The 23,279-nt window shown below is 44.1% G+C and overlaps 1 protein-coding gene and 1 pseudogene across 2 annotated transcripts in view; one reads left to right on the forward strand and one right to left on the reverse strand.

The window, feature by feature from the left end:
- Window positions 1-21,500, reverse strand: part of RNF130 (ring finger protein 130) — a 147,481-nt gene extending 125,981 nt beyond the window's left edge. The window contains exon 1 of one of the 2 annotated variants that reach the window (XM_055429981.2): window positions 20,864-21,500. In XM_055429981.2, coding sequence (XP_055285956.1) covers window positions 20,864-21,308 — 445 coding nt within the window. In that variant the 5' untranslated portion in view covers window positions 21,309-21,500. The remainder of the gene's footprint in view (window positions 1-20,863) is intronic. The other variant, XM_055429980.2, reaches the window with a different exon arrangement.
- LOC129558650 (large ribosomal subunit protein uL23 pseudogene) lies at window positions 18,821-19,318 on the forward strand (annotated as a pseudogene).
- Window positions 21,501-23,279: the final 1,779 nt, after the last annotated feature.

Consider the following 23,279-nt stretch of genomic DNA (forward strand, 5'->3'; position numbering starts at 1 on the left):
GATAAATGTACACACACAATCAAAAAAGTGTGCCTCCTGGTACTACAGCGAGAGAATGCCAGCAGACACAGGAAAGCCAGTCAGGAAGCCACAGCCCAGGTAAGAGATTAGCAGGTTGCAGTGGATGTGGAGAGAAATGGAGACACGTTTTAGAGATGTTAAAGAATATGATCAACAGGACTTGGTAAGTAATTAGATGTGGGGGTAAAAGTCTGTGCTGACTGAAACAGCAAACACTGCAGGAGGAACAGAGTTTTGGAGGAAAGATGGTGAAATGTGATGGACACATCAGGCTTGTAAGAAAACTGAGAGTGAGAGGATAATTCCATCCTAAGCATATACCCAATAAAATGTTATATACGTGTAACAAAAGACACGCACACAATATTTATGACAGCATTGGTTTTAACTGCTAAAAAGCAGGCATCCCACACGTCCTTCAACAGCAAAATAGGTAAAATGCAGTATATTCATGCGCTGGATCACAGACAATTACTGCTATATGCAACAACATGAATTTATCTCACCAGCATGATGTGAGCAAAAGAAACTAATCATAAGATGAAAAATAATACATACCATGATTCTATGTACATAAGTTAAAAAACAGGCATAGTCTCTAGTGTTCAGTCAGAATAGTATTTACTTTGGGGGAGCGAGGGAGGAGAATAGTGATTGAAAGGGGATTTCCAGGAAGCTCTGTGGAGCTGGTAACACTCCATTTCTTGATAAGGTTCAGAGTGACATCAATGTGTTTGCTAGAGTTACCCATCAAGCTGCAGACTAATGACTGGACATTTTTCCGTGTGTTATAGCAAAGGAATACCGTATGACTCCACTTATATGAGGTTTCTAGAGCAGTCAAATTCGTGGAGACAGAAAGTAGAAGGATGGGTTCCAGGGGCCAGGGAGAGAAGGAAATTCACAGGTGTTTAATGGGCATGCAGTTTCAGTTTTTCAAGCTGAAAACAGTTCTGGAGACTGGTTGCACAGTAACACACATCTATGCAACACTACTGAAATGTCCCACACCTAAACTGGTTAAGATGGTAGACTTTATGCTACATGAATTTTAACATACTTGTAAGAGACTTCCCTGGTGGTAGAGCGGGGAAGAATCCTGCCAAAGCAGGAGACATGGGTTTGCTCCCAGGGCTGGAAAGAGTCCACATGCCGCAGAGCAAGTAAGCCCACGCACCAGTTACTGAGCCTGAGCCACAGCTAATGAGTCGGTGAGCCCAGGGCCTGTGCACTGCATCAAGAGAAACCACTGCAGAAAGAACCCCAACCTCCGCAACAGAGTAGCCTGCACTTACTGCAACTAGAGAGAGCCCTAGCGTGGCGACAAAGACTCGGTGACACCAAAAAATTAAACCAACCAACCCTCCAAGAGTTTGCTACTCCTCTCGGGATAAAGTAAAAAACTGGAACACATGTACCGTTCTCCGCCTTACCTCTACACTCAAGCATTCCAAGGTTGTTGCTGTTGTTTTCTTAATGCCACTTTCAGTTTTCATATATATAGTCTGGTGACAACATTCAAAACAGAAACTGCATCAGTGGATGACGTCTGAGGAATCACGTAAGAAAGGTGTCAGAAACTGACCTGTGTAACAGCACTTCACTGTTTATAAACTGATAAAGAAGGGCTGTGGGAGTTATGAGCTCCTCAGGGTACTATCAATCCTTAGCAAATGTCAGAAATAATAACGGAAGGAATAATTTGTAGACACTTAAATCAAGGGATGCCTACACAGGTTCACTATGTGCAAAAGGATGGGTAAAGCTCTCCATCCCAAGATGTCTCCACCTTGATCCTTGGGACCTGTGAATATGCTAGGTTACATGACAAGAGGGAATTAAGGTTGGTAATTAGATGACTTTAAAATAAAGAGATTACCTTGGATTATGTGGGTGAAAGTGAAAATCACTCAGTCATTACCAACTCTTTGCCACCCCATGCATTGTAGCCCACCAGGCTCCTCTGCCCAAGGACTTCTCCAGGCCAGAATACTGGAGTGGGTTGCCATTCCCTTCTCCAGGGTAACTTCCCCACCCAGGGATCGAACTCAGGTCTCCTGCATTACAGGCAGATCCTTTGCTGTCTGAGCCACCAGGGAAGCCCACACATAAGATTACATGTGGGTGGGCCCAATGTAATCACAGGGTCTTAAGTGTAGAAGAGAGGTAGAAGACGAGAGTCACAGAAAGCTCTGAAAAAAGCTCACTGCTGATTTTGAACAGAAGGGGCCATGAGCTAACGAATGCAGGCAGTCTCTAGAAGTTGGAAAAAACAAGGAAATGGATTCTCCCTCAGACCTTTCATAAGGAATGCAGTTTTGCCCAACACCTTGATTTTAGTTCTGTTGCTGCTGCTAAGCCACTTCAGTCGTGTCCGACTCTGTGCGACCCCATAGACGGCAGCCCACCAGGCTCCCCCGTCCCTGGGATCCTCCACGCAAGAATACTGGAGTGGGTTGTCATTTCCTTCTCCAATGCATTAAAGTGAAAGGTGAAAGTGAAGTCGCTCAGTCATGTCCAACTCCTAGCGACCCCATGGACTGCAGTCTACCAGGCTCCTCTGGGACAAGGGACAAATCCATGGGATTTGCCAGGCAAGAGTACAGGAGTGGGTTGCCACTGCCTTCTCTGGATTTTAGCCCGGTGAGACCCATTTAGGACTTCTCACTCCCAGAACTGTAAGGTAATAAATCTGTGTTCTTTTAAGCCATTTGGTTTGAGATAACTGATTACAGTGGCAACAGGAAAATAACATACTATGGTTAAGCCATAAAGACTTACTTCTTCTTCCCAACAAATCAGGGACAAAGTAAATATACATATTTTTTTTAATCAAAGAACTTGATTGGCTCTTACGATATAAGACAAAGAAATACGTACAATACTAAATGCAAAGTCAATAAAATAAATTAGTAAACTATGAAATGCCCACTCAACTCCCCAGAAGTGTTGAGTAATGGAATAATGTCAACCATCTTAGAAGGTTTTTAGGAACACAGTACAAGGGTCTGTTCATTCACGCTCTTTGACATTTGATACTTTTATCAATAACCTACATCAGTGTTCTTAACTTTGGGTCTATGGACCACTTGAGGCTTCAAGAGGCATCTGAACATCCTAAACCTTACTGAAAACTCGGCGTATATATACATAAATAAGTACTTTTCAACAGAAAGGTCCACAGCTTCCATTAAAGTCTTGAATCCACAACCACAGAAGGTTAAGAACCACTTAGGTGAAGATACAGAAAGTATGCTCATCACCTTCATGGGTGACACACAGCTGCTACGAAGAGTAAAGACTGGATGGCAGATTAGGATTCAAAACGTATCCTGAAAGGCTGAATGACCAGCCTAAATCCAGTAAAGATAAAAGCACTCGATTTAGGGCAACCTCTATGAAAAAGTCCTAGAAAGTCTAATCAGCAGTAATCTCAGTATAAGTCAGTGGTTAAGACTACCAAAATAACCTATATGACTCTAGGCATGTGTTCAGAATGATGGGGAAGAAAGCAGTTCTACCCTCTTCTGTACTGGTGAAACCAAACTGCAATGCTGTTCAATTTTCTCTTTGCATTAATTTCTTATGGCTGCCATATCAAATGACTACAAACCTTGTGGCTTCAGTCAGTTCAGTTCAGTGGCTCAGTCGCATCCGACTCTTTGCAAACCCGTGGACCGCAGCACTCCAGGTCTCCCTGTCCATTACCAACTCCCAGAGTTTACTCAAACTCATGTCCATCGAGTCAGTGAAGTCCTCAACCATCTCATCTTCTGTCGTCTCCTTCTCCTCCCACCTTCAATTTTTCCCAGCATCAGGGCCTTTTCACATGAGTCAGTTCTTCACATCAGGTGGCCAAAGTATTGGAGTTTCAGCTTCAGCATCAATACTTCCAATGAATACTCAGGACTGATTTCCTTTAGGAATCGACTGGTTGGATCTCCGTGCAGTCCAAGGGACTCTCAAGAGTCTTCTCCAACACCATAGTTCAAAAGCATCAATTCTTCGGCACTCGGCTTTCTTTATATTTATAGTCCAACTCTCACATTCATACATGACTACTGGAAAAGTCAGAGCTTTGACTATATAGACCTCTGTCGGCAAAGTAATGTCTCTGCTTTTTAATATGTTATTTATGTTGGTCATAACTTTTTTCCCAAGGAGTAAACGTCTTTTAATTTCATGGCTGCAATCACCATCTGCAGTGATTTTGGAGCCCAGAAAAACAAAGTCAACCACTGTTACCACTGTTTCCCCATCTATTTGCCATGAAGTGATGGGATCGGATGCCATGATCTTAGTTTTCTGAATGCTGAGTTTTAAGTCAACTCCTTCACTCTCCTCTTTTACTTTTATCAAGAGGCTCTTTAGTTCTTCCTCACTTTCTGCCATAAGGGTGGTGTCATCTGCATATCTGAGGTTATTGATATTTCTTCCGGCAATCTTGATTCCAGCTTGTGCTTCTTCCAGCCCAGCGTTTCTCATGATGTACTCTGTGCATAAATTAAATAAGCAGGGTGACAATATACAGCCTTGACGTACTCCTTTCCTTATTTGGAACCAGTCTGTTGTTCCATGTCCAGTTCTAACTGTTGCTTTTTGACCTGCATACACATTTCTCAAGAGGCACGTTAGGTGGTCTGGTATTCCCATCTCTTTCAGAATTTTCCAGAGTTTGTTGTGATCCACACAGTCAAAGGCTTTGGCATAGTCAAGAAAGCAGAAGTAGATGTTTTTCTGGAACTCTCTTTCTTTTTCCATGATCCAACGGATGTTGGCAGTTTGATCTCTGGTTCCTTTGCCTTTTCAAAATCCAGCTTAAACATCTGGCAGTTCATGGTTCACGTATTGCTGAAGCCTGGCTTGGAGAATTTTGAGCATTACTCTACTAGCGTGTGAGATGAGTGCAACTGTGTGGTAGTTTGGACATTCTTTGGCATTGCCTTTCTTTGGGACTGGAATAAAAACTGACCTTTTTCAGTCCTGTGGCCACTGAGTTTTCCAAATTTGTTGGCATATTGAGTGCAGCACTTTCCCAGCATCATCTTTTAAGATTTGAAATGTTCAACTGGAATTCCATCACCTCCACTAGCTTTGTTCGTAGTGATGCTTCCTAAAGCCCACTTGACTTCACATTCCAGGATGTCTGGCCCTAGGTGAGTGATCAAACCATCGTGGTTATCTGGGTTGTAATGATCTTTTTGTACAGCTCTTCTGTGTATTCTTGCCACCTCTTCTTAATATCTTCTGCTTCTGTTAGGTCCATACCATTTCTGTCCTTTATTGAGCCTATCTTTGCAAGAAATGTTTCCCTGGTATCTCTAATTTTCTTGAAAAGATCTTCAGTTTTTCCCATTCTACTGTTTTCCTCTATTTCTCTGCACTGATCACTGAGGAAGGCTTTCTTATCTCTCCTTGCTATTCTTTGGAACTCTGCACTCAAATGGGTATATCTTTCCTTTTCACTTCTCTTCTTTTCTCAGCTATTTGTAAGGCCTCCTCAGACAGCCATTTTGCTTTTTTGCACTTCTTTTTCTTGAGGATGGTCACGATCCCTGTCTCCTGTACAATGTCACAAACCTCCGTCCATAGTTCTTCAGTCACTCTATCAGATCTAACCCCTTGAATCTATTTCTCACTTCCACTGTATAATCATAAGGGATTTATGTCATACCTGAATGGTCTAGTGGTTTCCCCTACTTTCTTCAATTTAAGTCTGAATTTGGCAATAAGGAGTTCATGATCTGAGTCACAGTCAGCTCCCAGTCTTGTTTTTGCTGAACATATAGAGCTTCTCCATGTTCAGCTGCAAAGAATATAATCTATCTGATTTCGGTATTGACCATCTGGTGATGTCCATGTGTGGCTTAAAACAACATAAATGTATTGTCTCCTAATTCAGGAGGGCAGAAGTCAAGATCAAGGTGTTGGTACAGTTGGCTCCTTCTGGAGACTTCAAGGGAAAAACAATCCTATGCCTCTCTCCTAGCCTCCGGTGGTTGCCAGCAATCCTTGGCACTCCCTAGCTGTGGCAGCATAACTCCTATTTCAACCTCTATCTTCCCATGGGCTTTATCTTTGGGTGTTTCTCTGCATTCTCTCTTCTCCTTATAAGGACACAAGTCACTGGATTTAGGGTCCACTGTAAACTAGTATGATCTTATCTTGATCCTTAATTGCTTACTTCTGCAAAGATCTTATTTGCAAATAAGATCACATTCTGAAGTGCCAGGTGGACATGAATTTCTGTGGGACATTGCTGAACTCACTGTACCCTTTAAGTGAAATGCTGCGTTCTGTGGTTTAAAACACTATATTCTTAAGAACATGAAGCCTAAGGGTTAGAGAACTTGAATCAGAAAAGGAAATTAACAACTGTCTACAAATTTTTGAACCAATTTTTGTTCTGCAGATGAAAAAAAGACTTTCTAACATTCTATTTTCCAGAGATGAATGTGGTAGGTTTCCATCACTCATTTGTTCAAGTGTGAGCTATAAGACCACTGGATAGGAATCAGATGAGGCCTCAGATGAGTGGCTAGACTTGATGATTACAGATGACCATTAAGTTCTTAGATTCTACAATTCCTTCCCCATGTCTCCAACTCCACAGCCCTTTTAACTGGCCATTATACAGAATCAAGGAGAAGGCAGTGGCAACCCACTCCGGTACTCTTGCCTGGAAAACCCCATGGATGGAGGAGCCTGGTAGGCTGTAGTCCATGGGGTTGTGAAGAGTCGGACACGACTGAGCAACTTCACTTTCACTTTTCACTTTCATGCACTGGAGAAGGAAATGGCAACCCACTCCAGTGTTCTTGCCTGGAGCATCCCAGGGACAGAGGAGCCTGGTGGGCTGCCGTCTATGGGGTCGCAGAGAATTGGACACGACTGAAGAGACTTAGCAGCAGCAGCAGCATACAGAATCAAAGAACCATAAAGCTCTATTAATACAGCAAACATCATGTGAAGAGTAGGAGGTAGAGGTGAGTGGGATACCATCAAGAAGGCAGACACTGTAAAGAAAACATAGAGGCCCTGGAACGAGAGGATCAAAATACAGGTAGCTTCAGCACGGTGAACAAGGGAGAGATGGATGGCCTGAGGGAAGGAAAGGCTAGATCCAGACCAACCAGGAGGTGCCTTGTATACTACAGTAACGAGTTCAGATTTCCACTCTAAGGATTAGAAGGGGCCACTGAGGGGTAATTTAAGCAAGCAGTGACAAGACCGGGTGAAGTTTCAAGATCACTGTGGCTACCGGGGAGAAAAGACTGACGGAAGTTAAGAAGCAGGAGGACCAGAGACGTGGCAAGTGTCTGCAATGAGATGACAGGCGTGAAAACGGCAAGCAGCAGACAGACATGACACACCCTGACAGTAAAATGTAAAGGATGAATCAGAAGTGGAGTGTAAGGAAAAGAGGCCAGGGTGACTCCTAGATTTGTTTAAACAACAAGAGTGGACCGCGATGTCATTTGCTGAGATGGGGAAGACTAGAAAGACTGGGTGTTAGTCGCTTAGTCGTGTCCAGCTCTTTGCAACCCCACGGACTGCAGCCCACTAGGCTCCTCTGTCCATGGAATTCTCGAGGCAATGACTACAGTGGGTAGTTATTCCCTTCTCCAGGGGGTCTTTCCGACCCAGGGATTGATTGCAGGCAGATTCTTCAGCATTTGAACCACCAGAGAAGCCCCGAAAACAATGGTAGTAGACAGGATATATACACACACATATATATGTATACACAAACATACACACATCAAAAGCTCCATTTATCAATCGAGATGTTTGTGGGAAATTTAAGTTAAAAATACCAAGTAGGCAGTTGAATATATGAATCCAGAGCTCAGAGAAGACTAGGCTAAAAGTAAAGACACAGTAAGAAGTGACAGGAGACACGTGGAAAGAGGAAAAGCTTACTGTAAACCAAAATGGCAAAAAAGGAAGAAACAATTATCGGAGGTCACATCTTGCTGATGGACCTGCAAAATGAATCAAGACAGAGCACAGATGCTCAGAGACATGTTCTACAACCATGGCCGCTCAACGTTACGATGCTGAGTGTTGCTCCAGGTGAAGGAGCTCTGGGGAGGCTGCTCTCACTGCTCCCAGTGCGGCTGCCTCTGCAATGGCTCGTCTTGCGACAAAACAAACAATGAATGCTATTTTTGCTTCTGGCCTGTTTTCTGCTAAAAGCAAAAATCCTCTTGAGGTTTCTTTTGGTTATCAAAAATAGGTACTAATGTAGGTCCTTCATAAAAGCAAAATGGCATAAGGTGAACTTTCGAAAAGTGGAGATTACCCATAGTTAAGTCTTCATGCTTTAAATACAGATTGATTTTAAATAGGGAAAATCAAAATAAAATAAAAGCATTAATATCAACATCATAAAAATATTATAGAAAAGTCCTGTGCCTTTCTAGGATTCACTAACTGCTCCAAATGATGCCACAACGATGCCACACATATACCCTGAGGAAACCATAACTGAAAAGGGCACATCTACCCCAGTGCGCCCTGCAGCAGCATCTGCAACAGCTAGGACCTGGAAGCAACCTACCGACCTGGGGAGGCCCTCACTCAGTATCCTATCATTCTGCCTTTTCATACTGTTCATGGGGTTCTCAAAGCAAGTATACTGAAGTGGTTTGCCATTCCCTTCTCCAGTGGACCACATTTTGTCTGTCTCCAAGCCAGGCTTCAGCAATACGTGAACCGTGAACTTCCAGATGTTCAAGCTGGTTTTAGAAAAGGCAGAGGAACCAGAGGTCAAACTGCCAACATCTGCTGAATCATGGAGAAAGCAAGAGAGTTCCAGAAAAACATCTATTTCTGCTTCATTGACTATGCCAAAGCCCTTGACTGTGTGGATCACAATAAACTGGAAAATTCTGAAAGAGATGGCAATACCAGACCACCTGACCTGCCTCTTGAGAAACCTGTATGCAGGTCAGGAAGCAACAGTTAGAACTGGACATGGAACAACAGGCTGGTTCCAAATAGGAAAAGGAGTACGTCAAGGCTGTAAATTGTCACCCTGCTTATTTAACTTATATGCAGAGTACATCATGAGGAATGCTGGGCTGGAAGAAGCACAAGCTGGAATCAAGATTGCTGGGAGAAATATCAATAACCTCAGATATGCAGATGACACCATCCTTATGGCACAAAGTGAAGAGGAACTAAAAAGCTTCTTGAGGAAAGTGAAAGAGGAGAGTGAAAAGGTTGGCTTGAAGCTCAACATTTCAGAAAACAAAGATCATGGCATCTGGTCCTATCACCTCATGGGAAACAGATGAAGAAACAGTGGAAACAGCGTCAGACTTTATTTTCTTGGGCTCCAAAATCACTGCAGATGCTGATTGCAGCCATGAAACGAAAAGACGCTTACTCCTTGGAAGGAAAGTTATGACCAACCTAGACAGCATATTAAAAAGCAGAGACATTACTTTGCCAACAAAGGTCCGTCTAGTCAAGGCTATGGTTTTTCTAGTGGTCATGTATGGATGTGAGAGTTGGACTGTGAAGAAAGCTGATCGCCGAAGAATTGATGCTTTTGAACTGTGGTGCTGGAGAAGACTCTTGAGAGTCCCTTGGACTGCAAGGAGATCCAACCAGTCCACTCTAAAGGAGTTCAGTCCTGGGTGTTCATTGGAAGGACTGATTCTAAAGCTGAAATTCCAATACTTTGGCCACCTCATGCGAAGAGTTGACTCACTGGAAAAGACTCTGATGCTGGGAGGGATTGGGGGCGGGAGGAGAAGGGGACGACAGAGGATGAGATGGCTGGATGGCATCACCGACTCGATGGACGTGAGTCTGAGTGAACTCCGGGAGTTGGTGATGGACAGGGAGGCCTGGTGTGCGTGATTCATGGGGTCGCAAAGCGCTGGACGCGACTGAGCTACTGAACTGAACTGAAAGAAAGTCAAAAAGAGAAAAACAAGTGTTGTATATTAATGCATATATATGGAATCTAGAAAGATGGCACTGATGAACGTATCTGCAGGCCAGCAATGGAGACTCAGACACAGAAAACAGACTTCTGGACCCAGGGGGCAAAGGAGAGGGTGGGAGAAATGGAGAGAGTAGTATGGAAGAATATACATTACTGTATGTGAAACAGATAGCCAGTGGGAGTTTGACTCAGGGAGCTCAAACCCAATGAGGAATGGGATGGGGTGGGAGGTGGGAGGGAGGTTCAACAGGGAGGGGACGTGTGTATACCTATGGCTGATTCATGTTGATGTATGGCAGAAAGCAACACAATACTGTAAAACAATTATCCTTCAATTAAAAATAAATTTAAAAAAGGGATGCCTCATTTTAGCTTGATTCCTGTTAAGAGAAGAATATTCGGTCTTAACTCTTTTCTTATTGGGGAAAAACATGCACTTTTCGGCGTATTTCTCATCATCTCTCAGTTTTCTACTCATTCTAACCATGGTGTGGAATTAATTCAATTTTTCTTGAAGCTAGGGAATAAACTGTATTTAAAAAAAAATAAATTTTAGACACTTACTTGTTCCTTTTACAGAGTATGACTTTCCCTCTGTGAAGGTTTTATATTAAAAATAACTTCAAAAATGAGAGAAAAGAAAATGAGAAATGTTACCGATTATCCAACAGATATAAGAGCCATTTTTATTTTTGCATATTACTTTGAGTCCCTGTCCACTGTAAAGATACTAGTTTTGTAGGATATACCTAACTTTCACATGACCCCTTTAATGGTTGTGTAAGATTCCACAAAGTAAATCATTCATAATTTACTAAACTCACTTGAGAAGTGGTACAAGACATGGTGGAAGTATGAGCTCTGTAGTCAGACAGACGTACATCAAATCCAAACTCTTCTGAATCACCACAAGATCCAGCTGGTGGATTACCTCACTCACTTTAATCTGTCCAATACTAATTACCAGCACCACCCTCCCATGTTCCAGGCTCAGCACTGAGTATACAAAAGTGGACATCAGGATGTCTGCCTTCAGAAGCAAACAAGGTACAGACACAGTTTCCAAGCATACTAAGTGCCATAAAGAAAAAAATGAATCAACAGACACACTGAGAGACTGGAGTGCCCTGAATCCCATGCTCAGAGTGCGGTGTGCCACCGAGAGCTGTCACAGGAGTCAGTGACGCCCCACGTACAGCGCCTGGCCAAGTGTGCACCCAGCGCATGTCAACTGTATCACTGACTGGGGTAAAGAGATCGCCAAAGCAGGAGACATCATCCTCTCAGGACATACTGTCTTCTTTTCTCTATCAACATAAACCCTACACTTTTTCACGTTTGAGTTTACTGCTAGAAGTTCAATGTGGGTCTACTTTCTAAAAATTTATTTTATTGAAGGATAACTGCTTTACAGAATTTTGCCATTTTCTGTCAAACTTCAACATGAATCAGCCATAGGTATACATATATCCCCTTCCGTTTGAACCTCCCTCCCCATCCCACCCTCTAGGTTGATACAGGGCCCCTGAGTTCCCTGAGCCATATAGCAAATTCCTGTTGGCTACCTATTTTACATATAGTAAAGCAAGTTTCCGACTCGATGGACATGGGTCTGGGTGGACTCCGAGAGTTGGTGACGGACAGGGAGGCCTGGCGTGCTGCGGTTCATGGGGTCACAAAGAGTCGGACACGACTGAGTGACTGAAGTGAACTCAAAGTAAGTTTCCATGTGACCCTCTCCATGCATCTCCCCCTCTCCCCCCTCTCCCCCGTCCATAAGTCTGTTCTCTATGTCTGTTTCTCCACTGCTGCCCTGCAAATGTCTTTAGTACCACTTTCCAGATTCTGTATATGTGCATTAGAATACGGTATTTATCTTTCCCTTTCTCACTTCACCCTGTATAATAGGCTCTAGGTTCATCCACCTCATCAGAACTGACTCAAATGTGTTCCTTTTTATGGCTGAGTAATATTCCATTGTGTGTATCCATTCATCTGTCGATGGACATCTAGGTTGCTTCCATGTTCTAGCTACTGTAAACAGTGCTGCAATGAACACTGGGATACATGTGTCTTTTTCAGTTTTGGTTTCCTCAGAGTATATACCTAGGAGTGGGATTGCTGGGTCATATGGTGATTTTATTCCTAGTTTTTTAAGGAATCTCCATACTGTCTTCCATAGTGGCTGTATCAATTTACATTCCCACCAACAGTGCAAGAGGGCTCCCTTTTCTCCACACCCTCGCCAGAATTTATCGTTTGTAGACTTCTTGATGCTGGCCATTCTGACCAGTGTGAGGTGATATCTCATGGTAGTTTTGATTTGCATTTCTCTCATAAAGAGCGATGTTGAGCATCTTTTCATGTGTTTGTTAGCCATCTGTATGTCTTCTTTGGAGAAATGTCTGTTTAGGTCTTTTTCCCACTTTTTGATTGGGTTTGTTTGTTTTCCTGGTATTGAGTTATATGAGTTGCTTGTATATTTTGGAAATGAATCCTTTGTCAGTTGTTTCATTTGCTATTATTTTCTCCCATTCTGAGGGCTGTCTTTTCACCTTGCTCATAGTTTGATGTGGGTCCATTTTTAGATCCATTTCTCTCCTTGTCACGTTCAAGTTTCCTTTCACCTCCGTGAACAAACTGAGTATATTTATAATAGCTCTTTCAACACCTTTATTTGCAATCCCATCATTTGTCCCACTTCTGGGACTGTTTCTGCTGACTGTTTTCTGTCTGGTTATGGGTCATATTTTCTCTACTTGGCTTGTCTGCTCACTTTTTATTGGATGCTGGTATTGGATTTCATGTTTCTGGGAGCTGGACTTTGTTGTAGTCCCTTCAGATATTGTTAGGGTTTGTTCACGACTAGGAACTTCAACGGAGAAGGCAATGGCAAGCCACTCCAGTACTCTTGCCTGGGAAATCCCATGGATGGAGGAGCCTAGTGGGCTGCAGTCCATGGGGTCTCTAGGGGTCGGACACGACTGAGCGACTTCACTTTCACTTTTCACTTTCACACATTGGAGAAGGAAATGGCAACCCACTCCAGTGTTCTTGCCTGGAGAATCCCAGGGACGGGGGAGCCTGGTGGGCTTCCGTCTATGGGGTCACACAGAGTCGGACACGACTGAAGTGACTTAGCAGCAGCAGCAGGAACTTCAAATAAACCTCATCCTTTTAAGGTGTGCCTCTAAGATTTGGTAGGTGGGTCCAGAACAGGCTTTTCTCCAGGGCTACTTTGGCCTTACTCCATGCCTCATCATTAGGTCTTTCTACTTTGATTAGTGAGAATATGAACTATTCCCAGCCTTGTGTGAACTCCAAGAATTCTTCCACCTGCTAATTTCTGACAGGTCTCCACAAAACGAGCAGAACAGTACTCGATCAAGGGCTTGAGTGAACGAACCCCTTGCAGCTCCCTCCTCTCCTGTACCTAACCTCCTTACACATTCAAACCTACTCAAGCTGCGTTTACCTCTCTGAGCTCTGAACTCTGTCTCATCAACTCAGGAAGACCACTAGATTCTTTCTGGGTTCCCCTTCCCTGCGCTTCAGTTTAGAAACTTCAGGTGGTAAGCTGAGGCAGTCTCAGAACTCTGTTATTTCCTTACTCTCAGGGATCACTGTCCTGTGCTGTTTTCTGACCTATTTCTAAAACTGTTGTTTCATAACTATCAGGTTTCCAGTCACTTGAGGTGGCAAGGTAAACCTAGTGTCTGTTATTCCATTATGGCCAGAGGAAGAACTGCTGCTGCTGCTAAGTCACTTCAGTCGTGTCCGACTCTGTGTGACCCCATAGATGGCAGCCTACCAGGCTCCCCCATCCCTGGGATTCTCCAGGCAAGAACACTGGAGTGGGTTGCCATTTCCTTCTCCAACTTCCACATTTTCAATGAAACCTCTCTAGACTACAAGTCCAAATAATTTTTCATTTCTCTGATCTTTGTACCATTTACTGATCTAGCATAGTAACAGAGGCCCTACAGTATACTCTATCAACAACCCACCATCCCCATCCCATCATACAGATTCCAGAAACACCTGCCATCAGTTTCACTACCAGACCAAGCATCACAGGGTTAAATGCAACCACATATTACAGTGGCTTGGTAGTGCCAAGCACAGTTTGAGGTATTTGGTTAAAACAAAGAAGACACTGTCCCTAATTTCCAAGAGCTCACAGTTTGGGACAACTTAGGAATCAACTTCTCACCCATAAATCCATAACATAGTTTTAATGGGAAAAACTAAGGTATGAACGAACCTTTAGAACATGGATTGTGGCTTGTCAAAAGTTTTCTTAAAGGGCTAGAGAACAAGCAGTTTAGGCTTAGAAGTTATACAGGCTCCTGTAATAACCGCTCAGCTCTTGGTATACCACAGAGCCACAGACATGTGAATGAATGGACATGGCTGTATCCCAACAAACTCTGTTTACTAGAACATGTGGCCGGTCCCCTTGCTGGTGTCTGCAGACAGCCTGCACCATCTTCTACAATGGCATGTCCTATTTGTGCCATCCCGGTAAGTTCTCTCAGGCAGGAACTGCATACTGTATCTTCCACACACATACCACAGAACTTGCATAATTTTAATTTACTTCATTTGGCATTTGAAGGGATCCCTTTATTTTGTTCAAAATTGCTTCCAACAGTAAAGAAAGCTACACTTACTATGACTTATGGAAAAGAAATGAATGTTTAGTGCATAAAATACTCTAAGGATGATAAAACAAACAAATGATGATCCTGAAAACTTAATTTCATTTTGAAAATAAGTCAAGGTTGCTATACTTAAAAGAACCAGTTCTGAGGATTGGTACAATTAGGTACTTCGAATAAATCTTATCCTTTTAAGGTTTGCCTCTAAGATTTGGTAGGTGGGAATGCATCCCAGAGGTGTGGACATGGTCCAAAACACTACCAGACTTCTTTGAGAATTATCTAAAGAGAGAATTCACAAGCACATTAAAAGACTGCCTCAAAAATAATTTTCAATTGTCAAAATTAAAATCTATCCAGAAAAGACAGACATTTGATAAACTGTATGTATTTTCCAAATGGTTCAATCAAAAAGATAACCTCACAAAACAAATTCTGAAAGTGTTTAAATTTTTCATGGTTGCAAAATATGTGTGTATACATAGGAACATATACACGCCCATGTGACGAGCATTAAAAGAACAGTATCCTTAATGGGTATATCTGGCATTTTGTTTAACAAGATTCGTCTTACTATTTTACTTACAGTTACACCTTGTTCAAGATAGAGGGATCTTAAAAGCCATCTAATCTAATGCTCCTTCAAATGAAGGATTTCCCTTTTGTAATATTCAGAACAATGTTTTGTAGTTTGTTCATCTTTTAAAACTCATATTCAGAAATTAACATGCATTAAAAGTGTGCCTGGCCTATAATGAAGTGGGACCTGTGTTACCCAGGATACCACGCTCAAATGCACGCAAGATTAGAATGGGCTGGTCAGTGAGTGCACAGAGGCTTTGTCCTATGACATGCAGCTTGAAGCCTTATTTCCCTGCAACTCCTTTCACTGCAGCTAATTTTTTTTTACCCAAATTCAAGACTACATAATAATTTCTATTAACTTTTCTCTTAGTTTCAGCCCACCATTGCATACACTGAGATCCTGAGGATCCTGCCGTCCAATATTTCAGTTAAATATGTCACATCTTTATCAAATCACTGGCACAACAAAGACCTTCACAATGTGAAGAACGGCAAGATGAAAACTCTAAGGCAGAAAGTACAGACAACGCTGCTATAAAGAGACACAGAAAGATGGAACGGAGGAAGGGTGTATATATTTGGTGGGGAGGTTTAAAAATATATATTCAAATTTTAAATGCTAATGAGTCATCCAAAAGCAAAGGAAAAATACAGAATGTAAAAATATTTTCTAAATTGTTAAAATTTAATACAAATACAGTTTATCATATATTGCCTGGTTATCTATTTTAGGTCAAAATTTGGTTTTTAGAGCTTCTAGCTCCTTCTGAATTCTCTTTCCTTTCAGGGTCTCTGATTCCAGGATAACACCTACTTTTTTTCTGAATATTTTGAAATCTCTATATGCAGTAGCCCCTGTCTTTGGCATTATACAATCTAACATTTCATGGCCCTTTTCATCCAAGATCTTGTTTCCACACTGATTGCCTTCACTCTAAAATCAGAATTTTTAAAACCAAGTTTAGGTTTAATGGATTCATCCAACAAAATCACATATATAAAACATAAGAATCTAAGATTTTTTAAAAAAATGTTATGGCATCCCTTTAGTCAACTAGATGACCAAAAAAAAATTATTACTTGGTAAAATTGTTCTCCAAGGCTTAAACATCCAATCCTGAAAACTTGTATGCAAAATGACTATTACCAAATTCTTCCCACCAGCATATCTGCATACAAAATGACATCATCAACAACAGGGCCTTCTCTCCCAACCCCCACCTCCAGGCTCAAACAAAAAGTTAGTGTGCACACACACAAAGCACATCTACAACGTCTGTTCCACAGTAAATGCTAGCTAGATTTCATATTTGTTTCTAGATCTAAGCTCACCCTTTGAGTAATAAGAAAGCAACCATGAACAACAACCAGTATCTGTGAATAAATATAAGGCATGTTCCTGAAAAAGTTCACTTCAAAAAATAAATTCTTTACAGTTAAAACATGAAATTTGTTATCACCAAATAAATCTCCATTTAAAGTGTACTCTAATGATAAAGAATGTATTTTCAAAGTACAACACTTGTTTATGAAATATTTTATAAAGTTTAACACTTTTCAAAATGTACTTCTAAAATACCAAAGCATTTAGGAAGAATTGCCAAATTGCTTTTTAAAGATATAGGACAAATAAATCTTGTCCAGTAATTCATACATGCCTAATTTACAGAAATAATGCAAAATAACTAGAAAGGTTTTTACTTTCACAACCAAGTCAAAGAATTAAAACAAGTTATCATGTTAAAGCTCTCGGAAAACTACTTTTGTCTTTATATTCACCACTTGTCCTCAAAATTTTTATTAACTTCCCATCTATTGACCATGGCTGGTTCTTTTTTTGCCAGTAATTCTGTCTCATAACTATTTTTTTTGGTAATTTGAACATCACTTTGTTTAGTGTCAACACTCAGTAAATCTTCAATAAACACATTAAGAATTCTCTTCAACTTAAAATTACAAGCACGCAAGAGTCAGAACATATTATTTTTTCTAAAAGCACTAAAATTTGAGACTAAATAAAGAATATCATAATGTGAAATAACCAAATATTATTCAAATTTTAAACTACTTTCTTTTTTTAAATTGAGGTATAACAGACATACGGGCTTCCCTGGTGGCTCAGATGGTAAAGAATCTGCCTGCAATGCAGGAGACCCATGTTCCATCTCTGGCTCAGGAAGATCCCCTGGAGGAGGAAATGGCAACCCATTCCAGTATTTTTGCCTGGGAAATCTCATTGACAGAGGAGCCTGGTGGGCTACAGTCCATGTGGTTGCAAATATCCAGACACGACCGAGTGACTAGAGTACACTGACATAATAGACATAAGCCATTTTCTTAAACATGAAAATTTTTAACAGAGTTCTATCACCATTCTTGTTTTTAAAAATACATTCCTAGGACTTCCCTGGTGGTCCAGTGGTTGGAACTTTGCATTTCCACTGTGGGGGTGTGGGCTAGATCTCTGTTCAGGGGAACTAAGGATTCTGCACGCTAAAGATAGCATGGCCAAGAAACAAAAAACAAAAAAACAAAATACATTCCTAAATTCCTGCTGCAAAAGCACAAAAACTTATTAGATTTCATGTTAGTCCACTGATTTAGAAACAGTTTATAGGTAAACTGACATAAAAATGCCACTAGACTGTGAGCTTCAGGAAGAAGAGAAAGAATTTGTTTTGCTTATTTCTGGGCCCCCTCTCTCTTCCCTAGTACCTTGGATGGTGGCTGGGACCAGCAGGTTTTCAATTAGTATTTGCTGGATTGAAAGAACCTATGTGTGCAGATCCCCTAGTAGAAAGTCAGACCCAAACTACCTGCAGGAGTCCACCACCAATGCCATGAAAAAGCCTTGAGCAATCTCATGATGTGCGGATACAAAATGAGCACCGAGAGAACAGAGGAAATGAAGAGAAGATAGACACCCAGGGGAACTGACTGCAGACTCAAGTTTCCAAGACTGCTCCAATGTATTCACATTGATGCCATGTCTGAAACTGCACCAATTTATAGAGATTCATTTAGGTTAACAAATCTCCTCTTGTAAGAATGCAGGCACCATTTAAGCCTCTCAGTAACCTTGTGTTGTGCTGTGCTTAGTCGCTCAGTGGAGTCCAACCCTTTGCAAACTGCCAGGCTCCTCTGTCCATGGGGATTCTCCAGGCAAGAATACTGGAATGGGTTGCTATGCCCTCCTCCAGGGGATCTTCCCAACCTAGGAATTGAACCCACGTCTCCCACATTGCAGGCAGATTCTTTACCATCTGAGCCACCAGGGAAGCCCCTCAATAAACTTAAGGTATAACTATTTCACCATTCCCTTCTGCAGACAAAATTGAGGCTAAAAGGCCAAATTACTTTCCTAAACTCACACAGTACTTCGCCAGTGACATAAGGCTTATGTAAAGCACAACTGAAACCTCCCCACTGACAGAAACAAGACCAGCCTTTACCACCCATCAGTGTCCAATACCCTTCTATCCAAGTTTTCTAAAGATGGGGCTTTTGCTTGGAATGACAGGCAAGAAACAAGTAGTTTCAGAACACAGATCACTCATGAGGCAAGTATCTCAAGTGAGAATCATGGATTCAAGCCCTTTTCACGAAGATGGCGCCGAAGGTGAAGAAGGAAGCCCCTGCCCCTCCTAAAGCTGAAGCCAAAGCAAAGGCTTTGAAGGCCAAGAAAGCAGTGTTGAAAGGTGTCCACAGCCACAAGAAAAAGAAGATCCGGACGTCACCCACCTTCCGGCGGCCCAAAACACTGCGGCTCAGGAGGCAGCCCAAATATCCTCGGAAGAGCGCCCTAGGAGAAACAAACTTGACCACTATGCCATCATCAAATTCCCTCTCACCACCGAGTCAGCCATGAAGAAGATAGAAGACAACAACACACTGGTGTTCATCGTGGATGTTAAGGCCAACAAGCACCAAATTAAACAGGCTGTGAAGAAGCTCTATGACATTGACGTGGCTAAGGTCAATACTCTGATCAGGCCTGATGGAGAGAAGAAGGCATATGTTCGACTGGCTCCTGACTATGATGCTTTAGATGTTGCCAACAAAATTGGGATCATCTAAACTGAGTCCAGCTGGCTAATTCCAAATATAAAATTTTCACTATGTAAAAAAAAAAAAAAGAGAGAGAATCATGGATTCAAGATGCCTAGAGGAACCCAAAGACAAACCACAGATTTCAAAATACTGCACAGGGCCAGTTCTTGTTCCAGAACAGTTTGCCTCTCCCTCTTCCTCCCCTTCCACGTGACCCTCACAGATCTCAACCCCAGAAAACAGACTACCATTGTCAGTGCCACAGTTTGGAAACATTTTGTGTCCCAAGCACAGTGACTGGCACAGAACAAGCAAGCAAATATTTACTGAATGAACCAAAGGCCAAAGTTGTTACTGTGGGCAAGGCAGGACCCTAACTGCTTTTTTTTAACGAAGTGGAGATGAGAAGTGCATACTAAGCAACTGATTATTGACGTAAAAATGAACGTTTGAAAGGAAGGTGTAAACTGGGGAAAGGCTGGTGAAAACCCTTCCTGAGTCTTCTTCCCTGGTTAGATTGCCTCAAAGAAAAAAACAGCTTAGCACGTTCGGATTCAAACACATATCTCAGAAGTGGCGTGATGTTCTAATAGTTTAGAGTATAAAAACAAACAGCTTATGTAGGTTGCCTAGTTTAGGTCATCTTAACATGAAAAGCAGCTTTAAAAAAAGTCCCCTCTCAGCATTCTCAGGGTGAGAGTGGGCAGAGATGGAGAAGACAGTAGACATTTTCCCAAAAAGTCTGCTATGGGCCAAAAACAAAATCATACTCCACAGTGTGGGAAAAGTTTCTTTTAAAACATTACCAGAAATTTGTATAAATATATGCTTTATACTAAATTATTAAAGAGCAAATGATAGGAAGACGTAAGATTAAGCCAAAAGGCTTCAAAGACAACTCTCAAAAATTTTACCTATTTCCCCTCTGGCAGACTCTCATGACCTGAAGATTTGGCTACAGGTTCCAATTGGTATCGGATTCGTCGTAACGTGAGATGTTCAGGCGTCGAATTACAGTAAGCTGGTGGGGCACAATAAGAGCCAAAAGCAACACGGAAGATGCCCATTTTCCTCCTCCATCCTCCTGCCACTTGTCACTTAAGAAAAACGGCACGTTTTTACGGTAGAAAAGGGCCTCATCCTTCTAGAGTCAAAAGCGCAGTCTGTGATTTCGGGAAGGAACCTGTGCGGATTCCGAAATACAGGTTGAGACCTCATCCATCATGAACTAGTTTTGCGCTCTTCCACCACCTCCTTTGTCTGAGCTGTCCCTGCAAACTCGCAGTTCAATGCCTTCCTGTAAACAAGCTAACTGAACCCAGAAAAAAAAAAAAAAAGCCTTTTTAAAAAGAAGAGAAGAAGCGAACAACGCGTCTGGAGCCTCATTCCCAGCAGCGAGCAGGCTGGGGAGAACACGACGGGAACCTCGACCCTGCGGCCGCCCGCCGAGCGGCGCATCAGTCCGGGCCGGAGTGGGGGCGCCGCGTCCGCCGCCTCCGCGCCCAGGCTGTGGCTCCTGGGGGCCGAGGGCCAACCCTGCCGCCTCCGCCCTCCTCGGCTCCTCGTTCCCCCGCCAGGCACTCACCTCCGTGGATGGGCAGCGGCGCCAGGACCTGGCCGCGGACCTCGGCCTTGGGCGAGTCGAGCCCGTAGCGCCCGCGGTCGATGCGGAACGTCAGCGGGGCGCCGCGGCCGGGCTCCTGCACCGTCACGTTGATGAGCGCGGTGTAGTACTCCTGGCTCGCGTTGTCCGCCCGCGCCGGCCACAGGCCGCAGGTCAGCAGAGCGAACGCGGCGAGCCGCGCCGGGCCCGCCCGCGCCGCGCCGCCCATCGTCCCTCCGGCCGCCGCCGCCCGCGGACCGGGCTCCCGGGCCGGCGCCGAGAGGAGGGGCGGGCGCGGCCGGCCCTGCAGCGCGAGCGCGCGCGCGTGGCCTGCGCGGGCCCGGGCACGAGCGCAGCCCTCCCCGGCGCCGCGGCCCCGCCGCTCGCCGCCCTCAGCGCCGCGGCCCGCCCGCAGGGGGGCGCCCATGGGCGCTGCGCCGCCGACGGCGGGTCAGGGCTCGCGCCGTCGTCTCCTCTGGGTCCCTCCGGGGCCGCGTCGGCGCGCCCACGCCATCCCCCGGCCACGTCCCGCCGAGTGGGGGCGCCCGGCGGGGAAGACGCGCCCGAAGAGCGGCCTGGGCAGCACCAGCCCCTCGGCGCGCGGCAGTCGCCCCCGGCGCGCGCCCCGCCCCCGCCCGGCAGCGGCACGGCGCAGGCCTGGGGCTCGGCGCCACCTCCCTGCGCATGCGTGCGAGCCCTGGCGGCGCCCGCCCGCCGCGCGCCCGGCCATGTTGTGCGTCAGGCCGGACGCGCGTCTGGCTTGGAGCCTGGGGTCTTCCCGAGGGCCTGTGGAAGAGTTTGGGATGAGGATACAAAAGAAAGATAGCTAAGACTTTAAAATTATTTCTAAAATTAAATGTCTGTGGAATTACACATTTCCGCTGGTCACCTCCAAGTCGTGTAACTGGCATCTCGGGACAGGGTGGGGAATGCTTCTGTGCAATAAGAGTACGGGGCTCACTAGACCCGGATCTTTAAGGATAGCTGGGTTATTCGGAAAGGACATGTACAGACTAGATGAAATCTCCAGAGACACTGGACAAGACAGGCATTGTGAGGCTCCCGCCTCCCTCCGCCCCCCTCCCCCAGCACACACACTACTCTACACACACACACACACACCCTGTGTCAGCCCGTGTCAGCTAAGCTATGGACTTTTCTAAAGCATAAATGAAAGGGAAAGGGGGATTCTAGCTTCAGGTGCAGCTGAATTCAGGAGTTTATATGTTAGTGGGCAATACTCTCATCATTGCGATGAAGTGGAGAGGAAGGGGAAGTCCCAGGTGGCTCAGTGATAAAGACTGTATCTGCCAGTGCCGGAGACACAGGAGATGCCAGTCGATCCCTGAGTTGGGAAGATCCCGTAGAAGGAAATGGCAAGCCACTCCAGTATTCCTGCCAGGAAAAGCCCATGCACAGAGGAGCCTGGCCGTCTACACTCTGTGGACTCACAAAGAGTCAGACACAACTGAGCATGGGGAGGAAAGATGGTATCTTCTGACTAGCCAAGCTTGGATCTCCTGCCTCCCGTGGTGGAAAGGGGATGAAGTCAGCCTTGCACAACCAAAAGTACTGAGAATCAGAGAGGCTACTTCTGAAAGGAAAGGTGAGCTGCTGTTTCCAGTGAAAGGGTGTAGATGCAGTTCAGGCCAACACATCAGCTGTCCACTGGTGCTGCCTTATCAACATTCTTAACAAGTTCATCCAGTTTCTTCCCTTCCATCCCTACCGGGTTTGTTTGTCAAGTCCATGCCCTGTCATGAGAATGCATTTACTTGCATACAGTAATTAACTGCAAGGAGATCAAACCAGTCAGTCCTAAAGGAAATCAACCCTGAATATTCATTGAAAGGACTGATGCTGAACCTGAAGCTCCAATACTTTGGCCACCTGATGGGAAGAACTGACTCAGTGGAAAAGACCTTGATGCAGGGAAAGATTGAAGCCAAAAGAAGAAGACAACAGAGGATGAGATGGTTAGATGGCATCACCGACTCAATGAATATGAATCTGAGCAAACCCCAGGAGATAGTGAAGGACAGGGAAGCCTGGTGTACTTCAGTCCATGGGCTCCCAAAGAGTCATACACAACTTAGCAGCTGAACAACAACAAATTAACCAGGTCACAATCCTAGGCCCTGTATTTAAAGAGACTCTCTCACAGCTGGGCCCCTCTCATAGGGCAAGGAGTCCTTGGACTCAAAGTACCCCTCCTCAGGCACTTAGAGCCAGGATTCCCTTTCCGAACAGCCCTGGACCACTTGGGGCCTACATGGTAGAGCTCTTCTCTAGTGAGCGTTTTCTTACTCTGCTCTTGTGTCTTAATCTGCCCTGCCCTGCCTCTGCTTGAGAAACTCATGCCCCCTACTCACTTGGCCTTACAAAGGTCTTTCAAAGT

Source organism: Moschus berezovskii, chromosome 8 (assembly GCF_049115385.1).
Source record: "Moschus berezovskii isolate FMDL1 chromosome 8, NW_MosBer_1.0, whole genome shotgun sequence".
Classification (NCBI taxonomy): Eukaryota; Metazoa; Chordata; class Mammalia; order Artiodactyla; family Moschidae; genus Moschus; species Moschus berezovskii.